At 38.4% G+C, this 24639-nt stretch overlaps 1 protein-coding gene across 1 annotated transcript in view; it reads right to left on the minus strand.

Moving 5' to 3' along the window:
• Positions 1-249: 249 nt before the first annotated feature.
• LOC124619637 overlaps positions 250-24639 on the minus strand; it is a 382561-nt gene continuing 358171 nt past the window's right edge. Inside the window, exons 10-11 of the mRNA XM_047146152.1 lie at positions 14509-14613; positions 250-2020 (exon numbers count right to left, since the gene is read on the minus strand). Of these exons, the coding sequence (XP_047002108.1) occupies positions 1912-2020; positions 14509-14613 (214 nt within the window). The 3' untranslated portion in view covers positions 250-1911. The remainder of the gene's footprint in view (positions 2021-14508; positions 14614-24639) is intronic.

The raw sequence follows: 24639 nt of genomic DNA on the forward strand, positions 1-24639 counted from the left end.
AAATCAGAGTTCAAATGGAAGTACATGAAAAGTAGATGCTCAGGATCGTGTGTGTATGTGCTGTGAGGGTTTCTGCTATCTTGAAGTATACTTTTGCTGTATACCAGACATAACCTCCACATCTTTCAGCTGTTCTTCCTGTAAAGCTACTTCTATTATGAATAAGAACAGGCTACGTACTCTGTATACAATCTGGTTTATTGACCAGACAACAACTCAAACTCAATTTACAACTCAGTTGTTTCACAAGAACACCTCGTCTGAAAGATTTCTCTCATTAGATATTTCTCTTTTCTTTGCTCTACATTTTAGATTTATATTGACAAAAATCCAGGATCTTCACCAGGGAGCAGTTCCACTGTGCGATGCACAGTGCTGCAGACCCTGAGCATCTACTTGTGATGACTGAAACTCATTTAAAAGGTGTCTTTCGTCACTGTATGACACCCCAGGAGCACCTCAGACATAAAAATCCAACCCCAACAGACCCAGAATCATCTCAACTAATGATAATAATCCTGCTTAAACTTTGCTGACAGCCAATTATGAAAGATTACTCAATTATACTAACTGCTAAGGGTACAGGTGGTTTGTGAAACATCTGAAATACTAACCAATGTATCTGTACCCTTAGCATATAATTATTATTTCCATAGTACATAATATCTGAAACACCAAGAAAAGTTAAGGATTCAGCTCTTCTTCACATCTTGAGTTGAGACATGTATGGTTTTAGAAAATAGTGATTCATGGAGCATTGGGCCAAGATAATGCACAAACTACACTTAGTAGTTACTGAGGGCCAAGAGTGGAACTTTCATTATGGTCCCACAGTACAGACTATCCAAATGACACAAGATCTTCCAGTTATTACAAACCAATATTTAAAGTAACTTCTTCAGATTATGGAACCTTCCAATACCTCTTTATTTTTCAGCTGTTGTCATTCATGTTGTTCCACAATTACATGGTGCATTAGCACTCTGACAAGTTTCTGTACTATTCAGAGTTGGTACAACACATAACAATTAGCCTATGAAAATTGATCTTCCTATAAATGTCACAAAAAAGTACAAAATACGATCTAGTTTTTATTTCTGTGTCATAAAATTGATGTAACATCATTCATAACAGATCCCATACCATTTGATTAATTATGTGAAGCTTGTGACTTGGTATATTTTGGGAAAATAGTTAATTTATTTTCATAATCACATAAACATATTTTGTTTTTACCATATCTCTAAAATTTTTTGTTTCACAAAAAATATAACTTTATTCAAATCTGTTTTTATTCTCAGAAGTGGAAATGACCTTGTAGTTAATTTGGCTTACAGAATGTTCTGGATGTTTCTAGAAGGAATTGTAATTTATTCACACCATAAAATTCACACCAAAGGCATTCATTACAGGTATTCCACCAGCTCAGTTGATCACTTCAGGGTAGTCTCTGTTTGTAAGCTCTTAGAACAATAAGATACTGTGCATTTACACTTTGATCGTTATGACGTAGTGGAGATAAAAATGTCTCTGTGTTAAATGAAAATGTTATTTGGAAGAGTGCGCTAACACCAAAAAGTATCAATACCAATAATCCAGAATTAACTTCAGTTTTAACAGAGAGACCACCCTGAACCATATTTAATTTCAGCAAGGAGGCTACTCTTGGACACTGATTCCATCTTCAGTCAAGTAATAATGTATTATGTTACATTAGAACAACATCATATATGTTGTAAAATTAGTGGATAACCCTAGATTGCATTAAGACTTTACCATAAATACAAAATATCTAAGGGGGCTTTATACAATTAACTGATGTGTTACCACCATTTGTCTCCCAGCAAAGGAAAGTTACTGAGCACCAAATATGGAATACTCTTTGGATGAAGCTATGCTGTTGACTTCCAGTCATCCTGTTATCTCCTGTAGTATCACGAACAGGCTGTCCACTTCAGGAACATTCGTCAGCAGCTCCTGACTATGGGTGACATCATCGGCATCTGGTGGGTATATCTCCCTGCAATACGAAGACATTAATGTTGTGTGACATAAGAAACCAACACACGTTCAACCATAGATCAGCTAAGAAACAGAAACTGTACCTGTTTGTGAAAATTAAAAGGTGAGAAGGTGGGCAATTATTGCAACAGACCATTGCAAATTACTCACAGAGCAGAATTTTTGTGTCTGACACAGAAAGAAGTAAAGGGGAGTTGAGTAATTGTGCGCAGTGGGTAATCGTATCCATTCAATATTTGAAATCTGCACTAACCATGATGATGTCTGACTACTGCTGCCCTTTTCTGATTCTTATTGGGTGTTGGGAGACTAAGTTAATGGTGTGCTGAAAGAGAATATGATTCCTCAGTTTTAACTAAATTAAAGAATATGGTGATATTTGTACACTGTTTTACAATTTACATAAACAGTGGGCTACATTAACTGATGTTATTGTGGAAAGTTCTTAATTAGGGAAATGTGATGTTAACCTATCTGCTTCAAGCAAGGACCCAGTAACTTATTTATTTGATATGAGTTATAGAACAGATTATAATTGAACAGATACTTTAATTTCTTCCAACCTGTCTATTGTCAGATATTTTTTCTTCTTTTCAAATGCTAAGAAATCAAACAAATCACTGCAATTAGAAATGATGGGAGAAAAACAGAGGATGTTGGGAGAGCCTGTAACATCCAGAATCAACTCTAAGAAAACAGTTAGTGTGGACTTGACCTGTTTCACCTTGTCTTAGTCATGTAGTTAGGTTAGACAGCAAATTGAATTGTTTGATACCACAACTGTTATTTCAATCATGACATGTAACCACCTAGATTCCAATTGACAGTATAATTATAGTGTAAATAAAAGTATGTGCGAGTGTTAAGTAACGTATATAATCTTGAAACAGCACTGCATCAAGTCTGTGGAACTCAGTTAATTGGTAGGAACATCTGAAACTGGCACATTCAGTCATAATTAGCCGATCATAAAATCATGTTTTTATTAGTTGTTCATTTTCAATTGTTAGTCAAAATAACTCAGACAAAGTTTACTTACCTTATGTATGATCTACATATGTAATGATATTCACTAATTTTTGGAATTATTATGAAATTTTATGAGTGATTGTCAATCGGAAAAGTATAAACAAATGACTGAAACCTATTTTCTGCGTAAATGCCAGAACTTCTGGTAACACTGATAAGAAGGTCCGTTTAGTCAAGCACCAAAAATATGGTAGAAATCCTGTACTTAATTTATTTATTGTGTAATTAACAAAACTGTAAAAAGCATTTTTTGTGTTCCATATTTGATGTAAATTTCTTTGATAACTTCTTTTTCAGTCTGAATTGTGTGTACTGATCAAATGAAAGCAAATGTAATATTTCTACCTGTGTGTTAAATTAACAAGATGTGATGATTTTTAAGCATAACTCATAAAATCAACACTATCAACAATGCTCCAATTGTCATGAAAGGCATATAAGCTATCGAGTTATGAGAGCTGGGGCTCATTGTTGTTCTGACTTCCACAACAAGTATCATTCAATGTATCCTGAAATTATTTTACACTTCATGCTTTATAAACTTAAAATGTGAATCCACTTCTCGACAAGATCTCCAGGACAAAGAGCAGATCTCAAGTTAAGTACTATTCATTACTGAGTTGCACCACTCACACAGGCTGTTTTATTTCATCGGGCACATTACTTTGCAAAGTGAAGGGCCAGAGAATCATGCACAGTTGCATATTTGTGATATTTGCAGCTAAACATTAGTGTACTGTTTTCTATATTTAAATTGATGTGGTATAGTAAGAGTAGAGAAACTACAGACACTGTACATAAAGTTCGTTTTAGTTTACTTGATATATATGTGTTAAAATAATGATTTTCACCTAAGTGCACACTGTTCTCACACTTTCCCTTACTTCAAATAGGCAAGTGATTCGAAGAGGATGAAAAGAATCACATATGAGATCTAATGCCTCAGTTGTGTCTGCCCTTCCAGTGTCGGCAGAGTGCAGTCATTTGGTGAAGCTCACATCACGATCAACCAACGATGCCAATTACATGCTGTTTTACAAGGTAGAGTTCACGGGTGCCTTCTAGCAAATTGGAGGCATGCCAAGATCTCAGCGACATAGACTGTGCCATAAGTGTTACATCGAGGCTTAGGCAACAGTTCCAAGACTTCATGGATGTTCTTCATAGGTCAGCGCAAGGTCAATAATGAGTAACAACTACACAACAAGAGAACTATATAGCAGTAGCTGCAAGACAATTATCTGAAAGTCTTCTGCTGCCTCAGGGTTACTAATTTGTCAGTCTGGCAGTGTATGTTTCATTCATGGCAGTTAAAAAATGGATCTGTTTCTTGTCAAGTCAACAGCAATGTACCGTAAGGTTGCATTCTTCTATTATAAATTCTACATTATCCTGCAAAATTTTGCTCATTGCGGAATCATTTGGATGTAAAGAGAATTAAGGGGAGAGCTACTTTGGTGTTTGGAGGAGTTGCAGTTTGAGGAAGCATTGTGATACAAGAGCATTTGGAGTCTTGCATCTTTTTTCTTGTTTAGAGGAATGCTGTTATCACCTATTGATGTAGAAATGAGGTATTAAAGGAAGAATAGAAGATATGAGTTCAATGCACCACTGACAGTGAAGTTATAAGAGGGGGAACACAAGCTAGGATTGGTTAGGCAATTTGCTGTGTCCTTGTCAAAGGAAGGACTGATTTACAGAAACCAAACAAATATATATTGTGATGCCTCTCCTGGGGGCCACCTTTGTCTACTCAGTTGCCAGAGGTCCAGAAGAAAGCCGTACCTCATGTGGTGAGGGCGTGAGATGCAGACATTGGAGTCATTCTGCAAACTCGCAGGGGTAGTTGGGCAGATCCCCTCATCTCAGTTAAGAATGGACACAATGCAAAGAGCCTGTTTGGCAATGAGAAGAGTGCTGTAAACCGATGAACCCCTGCAGACACAAAAGCATCATGAATGCACTTGTGGAGGTGTCTGAATCTTCTGGTTCACAGCAGCCGTTTTTACCCACTTTAGAAAGCAAGAATGTGTCAAAAATTCTAGCCCCACTGGGAAGTAGCATACACAAAGTGCCAAGAATTCCCAAAGGCAGGCAGGTGAAACTAAAGAATGGTGAAAGAACTCAGCCCCCAACCTGTCAGCCTGTTTTTTATTTTAAGTAGTTTCCTGGACAGTAAGTTTGTTCTTAAAAATCACAAATGCCAGCAGATTCTGAGACAAAGCACAAACATGAGACTGGTCAGGCCTCATGTAGAAAGAGGAAGAGCTGTTACAAAAAAGTGTTATGTAGCTGCTCTCACAAACACTCAGGAATGCAGAAAAACATCAAAATAATGTATGACCAATGCTGGGAACAGCCTTGACAGTGAAATCAAGAGGAAGATGGCAGTTCCTGGGTCTCACAACTATCCACACAAGATAGAGAATTCCCACCCTGCACTGGGAAGTGTAGTCATGAAACAGCGATCAGTAATTGGGTGGCATTGCATAATTTTCCGGTGGCAATTTTGAGAGGAGGAAAATGTTTCTCTCTCTCTCTCTCTCTCTCTCTCTCTCTCCCTCCCTCTCTCTGTGTGTTTCTGGCCTTTGCCTTTTTCATGGGCAAGTGCTCTACTGATACTGAGCTACCCAAGCACGACTCATGACCCACCTTCACAGCTTCAATTCTGCCAGTACCTCGTCTCCTACCTTCCAGACTTCACAGAAGCTCTTCTGCGAACCTTGCAGAACTAGCATTCCTGAAAGATATGATATTGCAGAGACATGGCTTAGCCATACCTTGGGGGATGTTTCCAGAATGAAATTTTCTCTCTGCAGCAGAGTGTGTGCTAATATGAAACTTCCTGGCTGATTAAAACTGTGTGCCGGACCGAGACTCTAACTCAGGACCTTTGCCTTTCAGGGCAAGTGCTCTGGAATTCTTTATTCACTACATTTTGGCGACCAGCATGGAGTGGTCTCATTGGTAATTTGCATGCTGTGTGATATTGCAGTGAAGTTCCCAATTCACTATGGTATCTATATGGCCAGAATGTGCTCTGAAACTTGTTCCTCCACAATATGAGACCTTTTGTTAATCGTTGCACCACTACCTTGAAAATATGAGGGAGGATCAAATATAAATGGGATTTTTGTTCTTTAACAACAACAGTTGGTAGGACTGGCCCCGCACTTTTACTATGCTTCGGTGGGACCATTAGAAGTGAGGAGAGCATGCTGTTAGATATTTCCTGCTGTTTTGTCAGTAATGCTCTCAATGTCTGAGCAACAGGTGCACCCTTTCATTGCGCAATGTACAACTATCAAATTTCTTGCCCATAAATCAGTAACAGTGGCGAAAATCTGCCAAAGATTGACTGCACAGTTCAGTGATAAAACATTATCAAAGACACATGTGATTGCCTGGCATAAAAAGTTCAATGAACAACAAGAATGTGTTGAGAATCAGCAAACATTCGTGCAGTTAAAGTCATTATTGACGACTATTGACGGGCGAGAATATCAGAAATTGCACGAAAAGTCAGAATCAGTTATGGGAGCTGTCAAGCAATCATCACAAATGACCTACAGTTCCATAAAGTGTGTTCCAGATGGGTCCTGAAACTTCTGACTGACAATCTGAAGTTGAAACATTTGGAGATCTGTCAGAGGCTTATAGCAAGGTTTTTGGAAGAAGGTGATGCATTTTTGAGTCAGATCATCACCTGCGATGAAACATGGGTTCGCCACTACACTCCAGAATCCACACAACCCAGTAAGGAGTGGCGGAGGAAAGGGGAGGCAGCACCAGTGAAAGCCAAGACTCGACTGTCGCCTGGCAAGGTTCTTTCGACCATTTTTTTCGAGCAGCGAGGCATTTTGCTGATTGACTTTTTACATGAGCAACGCACAAGCAATGCTGCTTACAACTGCGAACTGTTGAACAAGGCGAGAGTTGCACATCGCCACAAGAGATGAGACCAGTAGATCCTCCTCCACGACAATGCGCGACCCAATACTGCAGCTCTATCTATCTCCAAGCTGCAGGAAATGCACTGGACTACACTTGATCATCCTCCTTACAGCCCGGACTTATTGCCCTGCAATTTACATTTATTTGGACCACTTAAAGAAGCTCTAGGAGTGTGTCAATTTGAAGACGACAAGAGTGTGGAAGACTTCGTGTGCAACTGGCTAGTGATACGACCCAGTTCTTTTTATGATGAGGGCATCAAAATGCTACTCATAGGCTGGGACAAATGCATTCCCAAAGCAGGAGACTATGTGGAAAAATAAATTATAATTGCTTTGAGTTTTTCAATAAATGAATTTAAATAAAAAATAAAATCCCGTTTGTATTTGATCCGCCCTCGTATAATACTATATGTATGTTTTAAATTTCCCAATTTGTTCAGACTTCCCCATCAGGGACAATAATGTTCATCTAATTAGACTGCTGCGATGGATGAATTTCTCTTAGATGCCAGCCTCCACAATTGAGGTTGCTAAAGCATGCTTGTCCAGTTCTGCTCGACTTGGAGGTAAGGTGTTTTGAATCCTGGTGTTGGATGAAATTTTTGCTGCTAGTGTTTGGTCAGCAAGGGGTGGAGAGGTGGTGGCATAAAGTTCCTGATCACCAGTCTTTGTGCTGATGTCCTGGATTAATTTCCAAACTTCTCCACATTGTTGAATAATTGGGTCTTCAACTAGCAGAAGACACCCTTATTCAACATGTCAACATATCTCTGGGAAAGCCTGAAGAATTACTTCTCCACAGTGTCTTATGAAGTGAGGACATGTGACACTGTTGATAGTGGTCTGTCTGACAGTTGGGGATGTTTGATATTAAACTTGGATGCTCCCTTACAGCTATTTGAGAGGAGTAGGCTATGTGACAGCACCAAGTTTCACCCTCTACCGTCTCTCATTATTATCATACGACACAAATACAACACAAATACAACACAAATATCCATTACACTCATCTAGGCTCCCCAACTACACATATGACATCCACTCTGTGAGATTTCCAAGCCAACACTGTCATATGACATTTAATTTTAATTGCTCATAGGTGAAGACAGCCCTTACTTAAATTGGGCCATTGGGATCTTCCGATTTAAATCCTATGGAATGTACCTGAGATGTACTCTCAAGTTAGACTGTCCAGGCATGGTTAAGTTTCTTTTAATGTTTATCCTTCATTTCAGAATTTCTCTAGTTATTTGTTGCCCCATCTCATGCATGGGAACATTCTTAGATGCTCCTTGGTATATTGCCCACAATCTCAAGATAATGCTGCACAAGTGTATCCTACTCTTCAACACAGACTCTCCTGAGGTCATCCAGTATGTGAAGAGGGTTCCTAAGATGACACATTACAAGTTTCAACTGGTCCCAAGCTTGCTCAATTGGGTCCACATCAGCAGATACCAAAGGTCTTTCCATTCACTTGAGTCCTGCCTCCTGGAGGAATGTATTGATGAACTAGTACACTGCCCCCACCATGTGATCATCTTAACAGGTGAAACTGTTGCTGAAATGTTAACTGTAGGGCGGTACAAAGGGCTGGAAGGCATTGCCATGATACTACACTGTCCTTAAAATACATTCAATACTGATGAATTCATACACCCTTCAGTTGAAAAACAGAAATGCATGCCTGATACATGTGTTGGTACTTGATTGCCCTCATGATGATCAACAGGTGATAGAACAGACTGTATGCTCATCGCTGAAGACAACCTGATACCACTGGCCTGATTCTAAGTGAGGAAAACCCAGGAAAATTGCCCCAATTTAATCCTTGAACCACTGAAAGGATGAATGACATAACTATTAGTGTTAGTGGTGTTGAGAAACAGTTGAAATTGTTAAAAGTGAACAAAGGTGAACAAAGCTGCAGGCCTCAATGGAATCCCTGTCAGAATTTATACTGAATTTGCAGCTGAGTTAGTCCCTTTATAATCTATTGTAGATCCCTCGAAGAAAAAACTGTGCCCAGTAGCCTTGATGTTGATTTATTGTAGGATCTTAGAACAAATTCTGAGCTCAAACATAATGAGGTATCTTGGACAGAATAACTTCTTCAATGCCATCCAACATGGATATCAAAAACATTGATCATGTGAAACCCAACTCACACTTTTCTCAGATGACTTACTGAAAGCTTTGGATCAAGACACCAGGTAGGTTGAGTATTTCTCAGTTTCTGAAAAGCATTTCACTTCATACCCCACCTATGCTTAATTTCAAAAGTATGGTCATATATGGTATCAAGTGAAATTTGTGACTGGATTCAGGACTTTTTGGTAGGGAGGGCACAACATGTTGTCTTGGATGGAGAGTCATCGTCAGATGAAGAAGTAACTTAGGGTGTGCCCCAGGAAAGTGAGTTGGGACCCTTGCTGATCATATTGTACATTAATGACCTTGAGGACAATATTAACAGTAAAATCAGGCTTTTTGCACATGATGCAGTTATTTATAATGAAGTACTATCTGAGAGAGGCTGCATAAATATTCAGTCAGATGTTGATAAGATTTCAACATGGCACAGAGATTGGCAAATTGCACTTCACAAAACAAAAAAATGTAGTATCCTATGACTATGATGTCAATGAGTCACTGTTGGAATTGGTCAACTTATACAAATATCTGGGTGTTAAACATTATAGGGACGGGAAATGGAATGATCACATAGGTTCAGGCACAGGTAAAGCAGGTGGTAGTCTTCGGTTGGTTGGTTTAATGCTGCAATCGGTCTACATGGGAAATAGCTTACAAATCACTCATGTGACTGGTTCTAGAATATTGCTCAAGTGTGTGGAATTGGTACCAGATAGGACTAACAGGGGATACTGAACGTATATGGAGAAGAGCAGCTTGAATGGTCACAGGTTTGTTTAATCTATGGGAGAGTGTCACAGGGATACTGAGGGGATGGAACTGGAAGACTCTTGAAGATATACATGAACTATCTTGAGAAAGTATAATAATAAAGTTTCGAGAACTGGCTTTAAATGATAACTGTAGGAATATACTACAACCTGGTATGTATCGCTACTTTGGGATCAAGAGTATAAGATAGAATAATTACTGCTTGCACAGAGGCATTCAAACAATCTTTCTTCCCACACTCCATATGTGAATGGAACAGGAATAAATCCTAATAACTGGTACAATGGGATGTACCCTCTGCCATGTACCTTGCAGTGGTTTGTGGAGTATAACTGTAGATGTAGAGGGATTCCCATTTTCCTATAGCACCAGGATATCGGGGTCTTTGTACTGTTGTTCAGAATGGATGCCAAGAGATCATATTGATTGTCTGGAGGTAATTGTGTACATTTGCCTCAAAAATGTCAATATGTTGTTCTTTTGCCATAATTTGTAGGTGGTGAAATGAGCTGGTATTTCTGACTGTGAGTGACCACTATGCAGCAGGTATTCAATTTTTTGTATCTCACATTAATTGTTGAAAGCTCAAATGATGTTGCCATGGTGTACTTCAATTTGGTGTGCAACTTCCCAAGGTGACAATCTTTCATGACAATGTATGCAGAGTCTGAGACTGAAATGATGCTTCTGGGCATGTGGAACAGTGTACATGTACAAAGTTGCACTGAAACTGCAGGTTTAATTTACGCTCAGTTACACAGGTGGTTGTATGTAGTGATTTCCTATAGTCAAAACAGTTTCGAGAAAAAGATTTACTGTTTAAAAAAATACTATGTAATCATGAGAATGGTGGAAACTTTATTTGATCAGTTTACATGTGATAAAATGTTGCTGACCATTAAAAAGGTGACACCATGAAGATGACATGCTACAAATGGCAAACTGGCATGAAATGTACAACAGTCTTAGCCATTAGAATTTAAGCATTTCAGCACAACAACACAAAGAAGGTAGGAATAATGTCATCATAGATTCTGTATATAAGTAAAGACTATTCAACAACTTTCTCTTCCATAATTCATGTTTGAATATTTGTTGTTTGTGGAAAGCTTATGTTATGTCTCGTGGACAGAGACATACCAGCACATTTCAGAATTCAATAACAGCAGCATTGTAGCCTATGAATACTGCAGTCCACCACTCTGTGATATTCCTACTTTCATCAGGTGCGATCCCATGAATACGCAATCTAGTAGTTCAGAAGGGCCATGCTCAAAGCTATGCAGATTCTGAGCATTCTTACATGACTTGTGGCTGAGAAGAAAGACATATTCTGCACTTGGCCATGCAGGATCTTACAGCTGCATCATGTACCTTGAGTAAGGAAATGGGGTTGTTAGGTAAAACACAAGTATTTGCAAAAACAGTGTGACAATGTCTGGAGCACCACAGACTGTCAGCACTGTGGCTGTCATTATTATTATTATTATTATTATTATTATTACGTAGTATTCTGCCTAATGGCAGGTCTGTGTCTTTGTATGGAGAATTTATGATGCCAATGTTCCCTGTCTTCAGCTTCTTCCTTCAGTCTGCTGTATCTCTTTCTATCTTTCATGCCATCCAAAAGTTGAATTCTTCTTCTTCCTCGTCCTACCATTCCTTTAATTTTCTGTTCAATGTCAAAGTATGTGCCTGCCCAATTCCCCTTAAAGTGGAAGCAGAGAGAGGTGACCCGACAATGGTGCATCGAACAACAAAACAGGCACAGTAGTGTGTAAAGTAATAGAATATGCTCACATTTCATGAAAACGGCGATTCCTGGCCAACTGTGCTGTTTGATACCATGTTGTGGCGTAGTGAATCTTAACAAGCACATGTTGTAATGTTATAGTTGGCTAAATTGATGAACTTGTGGTACTATGAAGTATAATGAAACTGTTATGAAATACAGTTTTTATTCAAAGATGTACTCCTTTTGTCTGGACAGGTCTTTTTATTTCAGTGTTTGCAGTACTAAAAAGTAACAAATGTTGTTTTTATGTTAACTGGTATGTGTGCATCCTGGAAATGACCTTGACCATGTTTCCATGTAAACTTACTAGGTGGCAGAGCTGTGCTTCGCAATGCACTGCTTGGTTTCTTGGCACATTATTTACAGTAACACAATGGATGCTGATTGTGAGCAAAGAGTGTGCATTAAGTTCTGTGTTAAGCTGAGGAAAACCCATAGTGAAATGTGGACAATGATTAAGCAAGCATATGCAAGCAATGAACTTTCAATAAATTGTGTTTTCAAGCCACACAAAAGGTTTTGTGAAGGCAGAGATTCAGTGCAAGACGACCCCAGATCTGGTCACCCGTGTACTGCACATACCAATGCAAATACGGAACATGTAAGGCAGCTATTGCATGAAGATTCATGTAACTGTGAGTGCGATATCAGGAGAACTTAATTTGAATCGTGATGTGTGTTATAAGATTTTACGTAAGGATTTAGGGAAACAGAAACTTAATGCAAAACTCACCTCTCACACACAAACAAATGAAATAAAGAGGAAACATGAAGAATTTCTGCTGAAGTACTGGACAGAGCCAATGCAATCCCACATTGCTATCAAAGATTATTGCTGGAGATGAAAGTTGGTGCTACCAGCATGACCCTCACATGAGTGTCAAAGTGCTAAATGGCAGAGACTTATATCACCAACCTCAAAAAAAGCCAAACAAAAGTCAAAGAACAAGCTTAGAGAACAAAGACAATGCTGATTTTAATCTTTGATAGTAAGGGATTAGTTCACTATGAGTACATTCCTCCCGGTCAAACAGTGAACCAAATTCATTACATCAAGGCTCAAAACATTCGCAACAAGAAATTTGACATAGCTGCCATGATTTGTGGCTTTCTCAGAACTGGCTCCTATTGCATGACAATGCAAGACCCATTACTGCTTTATCTGTTACCGAGTACTTGGCCAGACATTCTGTTATTGCCATCCCACAACCATCATATTTGCCCAACCTCTCACCTTTCGACTAAAAGGAAAGCTTCTTCAAGATACCACAGACATCCAATGAGCTGCAAAAATGAGCTTAAAAGCATCACAGTTGAAAATTTTCCTGTTTGCTGCCAAAATCTCAAGAAATGTTGGCAACTGTACATAAATAGCCAAGGGGACTACTTTGATAGGGGCTGGGATCATTATGTGCAATTTCCCATTTTTTTTTTTTTTTAAGTGTCCTGAAACATTTCTGACAAAGGGAGTATTCAATGAATGCAGACAACATAAATATATAAAAATCTTGCAGTAAAACCTATTTGTTATTATTGTTCAGTTTAACGAAAAGACCCAGGAAACATGTTAGTAATAAAATCCATTATGTGATTAGGTATTTGTTTAGTTTTGTAGATTATGTACAATTGTAACTCTATATTTTCTGGGTTTTGGCAACATTAATGATATTCTTTTGACCTGATTGTTACTTTGGAGTGTTTGCAATGGTTTATTAATCTAAATTCTGTAATTTGTATTTTAAAACTGCACAATCTTGTATTGAAATCATCAAAATCACTATCTTAAAGAATGTAAACAGCTACGTTCCAATTTTTAGAATCTACATAGACCTCCGCACTAACTAGGGTGATCAACTCTTCCTTATTTCCCTGGATCTCCCATAGGCTATCACACCAATTAAATTACACCATTTAAACAGTTGTGTTACAAGTGGCACCATGTCATCTTTCCAGATGAGATCCAGCTCTGCAAACAGCACCACGATGGATGCTCTGAGGGAAATGAACTTAATCAGACGGAACTGATCATTGCTACACAGGCTCAGTACCTGATGAAATGATATAGGGTGCCACTGGCACACAACACAATCAAATGTAGTTCACATAGCCAGTAGTATGGACAGCACATGTTACCTTTCAACAAGGTAATAGCACAAGATCACATATTGGCTATGCTGACCTGACCTACCTCAATGCAGAGGGTGCTCTACAGTTGCAATGGCCAGCACAGTCTCCAAATTTCACACCCACTGAAAACATCTGATCATGGGTTGCCGAGAGATGGGTGTGCCATCTCTCACTAACCACTATGACTGATGAACTCTGGCACACAGATGAAGCAGTTTGGAGTGAGGTATTCATATCTGCCACCCCAGCTCAGTGCCTAGCTGGGTTACAGTTGCCGTTTGCTACTGGAGGTGTGTGCTAAATTTCACACCCTGTACAACTGTAAATCACCCACAAATTTAATCATATAATCTACCTTCTATATTGTAAACACACTATAAGTAACAATTTTCCTGGTGTTACATTTTTACTGACCAGAATAGTACGTAATGGCATTGCAGCTATTGAATGACAACACTTCCTCTGCGTGGTCTGCAAGGGCATCAACTGCTGAGAACCAAGCAGAAGACTGCTGCTTGGCGACTGAAAGTGCTGCTTGATGGTAGTCTGATGTGTTTTGTGATGGATTTTTCTTACTCTTAATAGGATTAGCAGTCTTTTTTGATGCTTTGTTGCCCTATAATAGCACCACAGCACGTGAATTTGAACACTTACCCTCTTATTTCATGGACGAGGCGACCAATGTGTCTCATTAGACAAAATTCCCGCATAGGGACAATGTGAGATAGAGTTTCAGTTGTCGTCGTGACATCCTCAAACCTGGAACAGAATTATAGCTTATATGTGGCTATGAAGTCTCAAAGCTGCTCATTTGATAAGAAAATTACTATACTGTTGAGTAAATAAATTTATGGTGTTTAAGGTGCCCATAAGATTATTTTTTTCTGCACAAAAAGCCACAAAATGAAGCATGAAATAATCATTTTGGAGAACCCGCAGGCATAAACACTCAACACAAAAGGATCACCACAGCAAAATCAGACCTGGAGCAATCTGAAATTCTGTTAGAAACCATACAGGACAGTTCCGAATTCCAGTAGATCAATCTACAAGAGGTATTCCCAATGTTTCTTACCTACAAAGTGAGTACAGGAACCAGCAGAATGAAGCGTGCAGAGAAGAGGAAGCTCCTTCACAGCCAGAAAAAGAAAGCTTTCTGGGCTTAGAAGAAACAGAAAACCCCTGTCTACATCTACATCTACATGGTTACTCTGCAATTCAAACTTCAGTGCCTGGCAGAGGGTTCATCGAACGATATTCATACTACTTCTCTACCATTCCACTCTCGAATGGCACATGGGAAAAAGGAACACCTAAATCTTTTCGTTCGAGCTCTGATTTCTCTTATTTTATTATGATGATCATTTCTCCCTGCGTAGGTGGGTGTCAACAAAATATTTTTGCATTCAAAAGAGAAAGTTGGTGATTGAAATTTCATAAATAGATCTCGCCGCAAATAAAACCACCTTTGTTTCAGTGACTGCCACCCCAACTCGCACATCATATCAGTGTCGCTCTCACCCCTTTGCACGATAACACGAAATGAGCTGCCCTCCTTTGCACTTTTTCGATGTCTTCCATCAGTCCTACCTGGTAAGGATCCCACAGGATGCAGCAATATTCCAGCAGAGGATGGACAAGTGTAATGTACGCTGTCTCTTAAAGTGGGTTTGTCACATCTTCTAAGTGTTCTGCCAACAAAGCGCAGTTTTTATTTTGTCTTCCCCACAATATTATCTATGTGGTCTTTCCAGTTTAAGTTGCTCGTAATTGTAATTCCTAGGTATTTAGTCGAATTGACAGCCCTTACATTTGTGCGATTTATCGTATACCCAAAATTTATCAGATTTCTTTTAGCACCCATGTGGATGACCTCACACTTTTCTTTGTTTAGTACCAATTGCCATTTTTCACACCATACAGAAATTCTCTCAAGATCATTTTGTAATTGGAATTGATTGTCTGATGATTTTACTATATGGTAAATTTTACTATATGGTAAATTACAGTGTCATCTGCAAAAAATCTAAGGGGGCTGCTCAGATTATCACCTAGATCATTTATGTAAATCAGAAACGGCAGAGGGCCTATGGAATGCCACATATCACTTCTATTCTTCTTGGTGATTTACCATCTATCACTATGAACTGTGACCTCTCTGAGAGGAAATGACAAATCCAGTCACACAACTGTGTGTGTGTGTATATATATATATATATATATATATATATATATATATATATATAAAAACAAAGATGAGGTGACTTACCGAACAAAAGCGCTGGCAGGTCGATAGACACACAAACAAACACAAACACACACACAAAATTCAAGCTTTCGCAACAAACTGTTGCCTCATCAGGAAAGAGGGAAGGAGAGGGGAAGACGAAAGGAAGTGGGTTTTAAGGGAGAGGGTAAGGAGTCATTCCAATCCCGGGAGCGGAAAGACTTACCTTAGGGGGAAAAAAGGACAGGTATACACTCGCACACACGCACATATCCATCCACACATACAGACACAAGCAGACATATGTCTGCTTGTGTCTGTATGTGTGGATGGATATGTGCGTGTGTGCGAGTGTATACCTGTCCTTTTTTCCCCCTAAGGTAAGTCTTTCCGCTCCCGGGATTGGAATGACTCCTTACCCTCTCCCTTAAAACCCACTTCCTTTCGTCTTCCCCTCTCCTTCCCTCTTTCCTGATGAGGCAACAGTTTGTTGCAAAAGCTTGAATTTTGTGTGTGTGTTTGTGTTTGTTTGTGTGTCTATCGACCTGCCAGCGCTTTTGTTCGGTAAGTCACCTCATCTTTGTTTTTATATATATTTTTTCCCACGTGGAATGTTTCCTTCCATTATATATATATATATATATATATATATATATATATATATATATATATATATATATATATAAAAAAACAAAGATGATGTGACTTACCAAACGAAAGTGCTGGCAGGTCGATAGACACACAAACAAACACAAACACACACACAAAATTCTAGCTTTCGCAACCAACGGTTGCTTCATCAGGAAGGAGGGAAGGAGAGGGAAAGACGAAAGGATGTGGGTTTTAAGGGAGAGGGTAAGGAGTCATTCCAATCCCGGGAGCGGAAAGACTTACCTTAGGGGGAAAAAAGGACAGGTACATGTGTGTGTGTGCCAGTGTATACCTGTAGGGTATACCACATGGGAAAAATATATCTAAAAACAAAGATGATGAGACTTACCAAACAAAAGCGCTGGCTGGTCGATAGACACACAAACAAACACAAACACACACACAAAATTCTAGCTTTCGCAACCAACGGTTGCTTCATCAGGAAGGAGGGAAGGAGAGGGAAAGACGAAAGGATGTGGGTTTTAAGGGAGAGGGTAAGGAGTCATTCCAATCCCGGGAGTGGAAAGACTTACCTTAGGGGGACAGGTATACACTCGCACACACGCACATATCCATCCGCACATACACGGACACAAGCAGACTTTTTTTTTTACAAATGTCTGCTTGTGTTCGTGTATGTGCGGATGGATATGTATGTGTGCGCGAGTGTATACCTGTCCCCCTAAGGTAAGTCTTTCCGCTCCCGGGATTGGAATGACTCCTTACCCTCTCCCTTAAAACCCACATCCTTTCATCTTTCCCTCTCCTTCCCTCTTTCCTGATGAAGCGACCGTTGGTTGCGAAAGCTAGAATTTTGTGTGTGTGTGTTTGTGTGTATATATATTAATTCTTTGCCTTTAGAAATGTCTGCTTGTGTCTGTGTATGTGCGGATGGATATGTGTGTGTGTGTGTGTGTGCGCGAGTGTATACCTGTCCTTTTTTCCCCCTAAGGTAAGTCTTTCCGCTCCCGGGATTGGAATGACTCCTTACCCTCTCCCTTAAAACCCACATCCTTTCGTCTTTCCCTCTCCTTCCCTCTTTCCTGATGAGGCAACAGTTTGTTGCGAAAGCTTGAATTTCGTTTGTATGTTTGTGTGTCTATTGACCTGCCAGCACTTTCGTTCGGTAAGTCACATCATCTGTGTTTTTAGATATATTTTTCCCACGTGGAATGTATATACAGCGGTTAGAAGGGGCCAGCCAGTATTATGGGCCACTTTGGCACCATCAATGAGGTCCTGACGCTGGGATGCTCTTTCATTTGATAGCAGGACCTCTTTGGTTGTTATCCACCCTTGCAGCACTGCAATACATCGATGATATTCTACATCCTGTTTTGTTGTCCTTCATGGCAAGCCATCATGGGCTTACATTTCAGCAAGATTATGCCTAACCATACATGGCTAGAGCTTGTTCTGTTTGTATTCATTCTTGCCAGACCCTACCTACACCAGAAAGGTCGCCGGATTTCTCCCCAAACGAGAATGTTTGGAGCATTATGGACATCTTGGGATTTTGACGATCTAATGCACCAATTGCACAGGATTCAGCATGATATCCCTCAGGAGGACATGCAACAACTCCGTCAATCAATGCCTAGCTGAATAGCTGCTTGTATAAGAGTTAGAATTGAACCAAGATGTTATTGACTTGTTCAATTTGTGAAACTCTTTTTCTAGAATAAATCATCCATTTTTTCTGAAATTGTAGTCATTTGTTTGTCTGTATAGGTACAGCACATCTACTGAATTTTGTCCCATTTGGATAATTCCTTCGTGGTGTGTCGATTTTATTTTTATGTCTAAGAGTGTATTTGATGTTATGTAAATATAACATAAAATCCCCAAGACTGTTGATCTTCTACAGAAGCTCGAAATTTAGGGCGGACTTCAATGCAAGGTGTTTGTAATAGCTTCCACAATGAAACTTTGTCTCTGTATCTGGCAGAAAATCCAAAGAGGTTATGGTTGTATGTTACGTATGCTAGTGGCGAGATACAGTCAATGCCTTCTCTATGTGACAGCAACAGCTATACTATCGATGACAGTGCTGCTAAAGCTAAAGCTAAACGCAATCTTACGAATTCCCTTCACCAAGGCAGACAAAGTAAATATTCCAGAATTAAAATCAAGAACAACTGCTAACATGAGTAACTTAGAAACAGATAACCCAGGAGTAACTTGTAACTTATTTGCATGAAACATGTAATTACATGCAGAGCAATTGGTAGTACAATACAACAGTATACAATATAATTTTACTTTATAATAGGAACTTAAGAATGCAGCCCAAATTATTTGACATCATAATACTTTAGATTTTAGTTCCTTCAGTAGGCTATAGAAGCACTGCTTAATGAGCCACGATTTTAGATGTTTTTTGAATGTCTCTCCAGTTATTGCCTTTAGCTCATTTGGCAGTGCACTGAAGTATTTTGCTTCATTAATATATGGACTGTTTGCTGTTTTTTCAGTCTTCTGTGTGACATATGGTAATTTTGTACTTGTCTAGTATTGTGATCACAAATTTCTACATTACGACATGTATATTTCTTATCTTCTACAGTTAATACTATTGTTTCAAACATATACATAGAGGAGATAGAATTTTGAATTCTATAAACAATCCCTTACATGATGTTCTAGCATCTTTTTTGCCTAATACTCTCAAGGCTGTTTTCTGGAGTTTAAATACTTGGTCTACATGAGCTTTGGAAGCCCCGCCCCACAATGCAAGACCATATGCTAGAAATGGATGTGTTAAACCAAAATACATCATCCTCATTGTTTGGGTATTGACGTATGGAGCTATTCTTCTTAAAACATATAGGCTACATGATAGCCTTGCACGTACATTGTCAATTTGTTGTGTCCATAGTAGTTTGCTGTCTATGCATATACCTAGGAATTTACACTCACTGCAGATTCTCCCTAAAATATTACTATCTTGAGAATCAATATAAGTTTGCAAATCACCAACATTGAAGGGGATTATATTTGTTTTTTGTAAGTTGACTTTTAGACTGTAATTTTCAAACTTTTCCTTTGCAACATCTATAATTTTTTTTACCTCTATGCCGATATTAAAAATATCATTTCCCCAACAAAGGGCTGAAGTGTCATCTGCATACATTGTAATGAAGGTATCATTTTTTACTATCTTTCGGAAGTCATTGATGTAACATATAAAAAGGAAGCGACCAATTATTGATCCCTGAAGCACACCAAATTTAATATTCCTAATCCTTGATGTATAACTTTTTATTGTTTCTCCATTATGTGTGGGACTGAGGTACACTGTCATCTGTTTTTTAAGTGTGATGTGATGAGGTGCAATAGTTTTCCACTTATGCCATCTCTGGCCAGTTTTGATAGAAGCACCTTATGATCAACCCTATCAAAAGCCATTGATAGGTCTAGGAAAACTTCAGCTACTTGTATGTCTTCATCAGTTTTGTCAAGAGCTTTCAGCATAAATTGAAGTGTTGCAGTCATGGTGCTACAACCACTTCTGAAACCATGCTGAAAATCTCCCAGGATGTTGTGCTTATTATAATGCTCCAACACATATTTCAGAATTATTTTTTCAATTAACTTGTTAAAAATGGAAGTTAAGGCGAGTGGTCTGTAATTTTCTACTAGTTGTTTATCACCTTTTTTGTAGAGAGGTTTTACAGTGGTTAATTTTAGTATGTCAGGGAACACTCCTCCTTTTAAGACGCTATTTATTAGATGCACCGAAGGATATGCTAGATTTTTTTCGCACTGTTTAAATAAAAATGGAGAAATTTCATGCCAGGCAGCGGATTTTTTGTTCTTACATTCTCTGACGAGCTAAAAATATCCTTGATTTCAAGTTCATGGAGTTGATTAGCTTCAGAATTGTCCTCAGCAAGACTTCCAACAGGTACTTTATCTGTGGTACAAAAGTCAGATTCTATGATATCTATGAAATAGTCATTAAAAATGCTACTGAGCTCTTGAGGACTGGTGACATCAATATTGTTATTAGATATCTGTATGCTGATATTACCTTTTAGTTTTCTTTTATTGTCTCTTATTTCATTTACTATTGACCAGCAGGTCTTGGAGATACAATCTGAATTTTGTATTTTCAAGCTAATCTTTTCAGCCATCAATCTTTTGACTTGCTTGCAAAACTGGCACTTGTATTGTTTGTATTTATACCTGTGCTCACTTCTCTTTGTATCATATACATTTCTTGTATTTTTTCTTTCAGTTCTTTGGTTGAATTATCAAATTCCACAGGTCTTGACTGTCTTGCCTTATTCTTATTAATATTTATCTCTCTGATGGGTATAGTATTATTTAGATGATAAGATAATGTATGTAGAAAGGCATCCCATTTATTATTCACTCCTTCGGCTCTAAATACTAGATGCCAAGATTGATGACCAAGGCTCTCACTCTGTTTGGCAATGTTGATAACAGAGTTTTCTATTGTATTCATAAATTTTCTTTGGGTTTATAGAAGGATAGCAGTGAAACAAGTTAAATCACTTAATAAAAGCAAGTCTTTTGGTCCAGACTGCATACCAATTAGGTTACTTTCAGAGTATGCTGATGCAATAGCTCCATAATTAACAATCATATACAACCACTCGTTCGACAAAAGATCCATACCCAAAGATGGGAAAGTTGTGTGGGTCACACCAATATTCATGAAAGGCAATAGGAGTTATCCGCTAAATTATGGGCCCAGGGGCGTCAATTTATAAAACATGTTGGGGGGGCCCATAGTGGAGGTCTTGCCTGGGAAATGTTCTAAATTTTACATGAAAAATAGTGAGTTTTAAAGTTTTTTAAGCATTCTAGAGTCATATGATCAACATTAGAACCCCAAAAACTGAACCCTCGATAACTTGACACTCTGGGAAACTCGACAAGCCTGACCCATTTTTTTTGCTTTGAAAAAAGAAACATAACATAAACACACACAGTATTTTTGTAAAAAGCTAATTTAATTTACTGTAATAATCATTCTTATAGGCCATTACAGAGCAGTGAATATATAGCTCTGAAAAGGCTGAAATTATACTTAAATAAATCCTCAACTATCATTAAAAGAATAAAACATAAAATATTGCTGTTGCACAGTAATAGCACTTTGATTAATAAGTGAAATAGCTAATTTAAGCTTACTTTGAATAAGGCTCAGGGTTCGTTAAATAAAAACAATATCTCAAAGTTAATGCTTTAATACAGTTAATAAAGTCAATACAGTATGCCTAATACTTTCAGTCAAAAAGTATGTAAATAGCAGGTTTTAATTAGGTCTTACACCCTAAACTTATTTAAGTATTTGAAAATAACTAATACAGTACTATAATAATATAGGAATATAGTACTAAACTAGTACTAATATTTCGAAACTGAAAATTTCACATTATGTATGTATTTAATTCTCTATTTTGTAAAGATTTTTAATGTTGTTCTAAATGCCATTATTTGGGCTAGAGTGTCCTTAGAAAGGTGTAAATGTCGACCGTCTGACTGGGTTACTGAATATGAAGTCATTGATGACTGGTCGGATATCCAATTCATCTAAAACATCTCAGTGGGCATGAAGAACAGCTAAATTGTTCAATCGCTTCTATCCCATTGTTGATCGGAGATATGACTTCAGACGTCTAAGGACTCTAAATGACTGTTCTGCTGTTGCTGCCATGATTGGAACTGCTTGGAGAAGCTTAATGCACTTCACTGCTTAACATAACATTTCTCCAACTACAGGCTCTTGTGTAATGTACTTTCTTACATCACACAAGTTTTTTTAAGACCAGTTGTTTTTTATTAGCGACATCAGCTAACATATTCAATTGTAAGTGCAGTCTCTCAATGTCTAGACCATTTTTGAATAACTCAATTGATTTTTCCAAATTTGTTTCACTTCTGTTTACTAAAAGCAAGCACTCTTGCTCAACTGCAATGGCCTGTGAGAGTCCAGTTGAAGCAAACTGCTCAGTAATGCAAGGTTGCACCGTTTAACAGACTTCAATGTAAATAGCTTTGCAGTATTCCTTTGGGGTTTTGAAAGTGTGCAGTGAGCTGGCTTCATTGTTTTCATACTTCTTTGGTATACTTTGATTCCGAGGAAGTGAAGGATCATCATTTCGTGAAGGTTTTTCTTTTAAGCACAATTCCCAAAAGTATTCAGAACTATCAAGCCTTCCATTCAATATACAAATCAAGCCCTCATATATTTTTTCCAGATCAGCAACACTTAGATGAGGGCGTTGAAATTTTCGTTGACATCTTCTACTGGGTTCATTGCATGGCAATAAAGACGTAAAAAGAAATAAGTCTTGATTTGTAACATTGACTCAAGGTATCCTGCACGTTTGTAACCTGCCACTGTTTTGTCCTCTCCAGAAAATGTTTCAAAAAACTTTAGAAGTTCTTCAAAGTTTTTCAATATTCTCAAGATACTAGAAGCTCGCATAGTCCATTGAGTCAGGCAAAGGGGTCGTAGACCAGCTTGGTCATTGGCGCTCTCACAGCATGTGCTTCTGAAGAGTCCCATCCTTTTGTTGGATTCCGTTATGGTGTTTATTAAGTCCTTGGGCTAAAGCCATAATATCCCTCACAGACCTAAGATGGCGGAGACTGTCTACAACTACCAAGTCTAAACTGTGAGGAGTGCAGTGCAAATAATGTGTTTTTGGTTGAATATCCAAAATTAACGTTTTTAGTCCTTTAAACTTACCTCTCATATTCGAGGCACCATCATATCACTGTCCTCTTAAGTTATCCATTGACAAATCAACACGAAAAAGAATGTCTTTTAAAATACTGAACAGAGTTTGTGATTCAGTGCTGGGAGTCTCGTATAAGCCAATAAAGTCTTCGTTGATGATTAAGGAATCATTGACAGTACGAATACAAAATGACACTTGTTTGTGAATTGAAGAATCACTTGTTTCGTCAACCATAATAGAAAAATGTTCAGTCTTCTTGACTGAAGCCAATACCTTTCGCAACACAGACTTTCCTAGTAGATCAATGATTTCGTTTTGAATATTGTGGGACGTCTACTTATAACCCGAACGCCCTAACCAATCTTTAAACTCAGGTATGTCAGTCTTTTTGAGTTCCAACAATTGAAAAAATTTGCGTTTACATCTTCGTGCCCTCTAATTGCTAGTCCTTGTCGGCATAGAAATTGCACGGTAGTAAAAATTGTCTCAAGAGCTTAACGGCCTTCCTTCATATCACTGTCTGACTGTTCATTCAATTGGGAGGCCACACTTCGGTTAGTGATAGAATTTACTTTCAGAACACCTTCTTTATGCGTAAACATATTTTCATGAAGATGGAATTTTTCCAAAGCCATTTTACAATTAGAAAACCCTACAGAAGTAAATGCGTCTCCTTTTTTTGAAGAACATTTTTATAGATTTTTAGCATCTGCCTCTTTGCATGTTTTGCAAAAAACTTTTTCGGTTAATGCTTCATATTCTAGCCATGTATAATTGATCAACCAAGGCTTCTGAAATGATCTTCCCTTACCGGATTGTCCAGGTTTCGTGTGTGAACGGTTTTCGCCTGAAGACGACGAAACAATTGACGACATAATGATTGTTGGAGGTTGACTTGCAGTATCATCAACTTCCAAGCGCGCCTTTTTGGTAACAAATTTACTCATTGCAAACTTAATTCACAATACACTATGAGACTAAAATAAGCGAATAAAATATAGTCATATAAAATAGCCCACTAGACACTAAAGTCTTAACACTTAACATGCTTGCAGCATGCACTGAACGAAACTATCCACACTGAATGACTGCTACAGCAGGGTGGGCTTTATTTAGCCGCAGCGTCGTAATGTCATGAAGCGTAAAGGCGACGCGAGGTGGAGGGTTCCAGGCGCTTCTGCTCCAGTC

Source organism: Schistocerca americana, chromosome 6, assembly GCF_021461395.2.
Source record: "Schistocerca americana isolate TAMUIC-IGC-003095 chromosome 6, iqSchAmer2.1, whole genome shotgun sequence".
Taxonomy (NCBI): domain Eukaryota; kingdom Metazoa; phylum Arthropoda; class Insecta; order Orthoptera; family Acrididae; genus Schistocerca; species Schistocerca americana.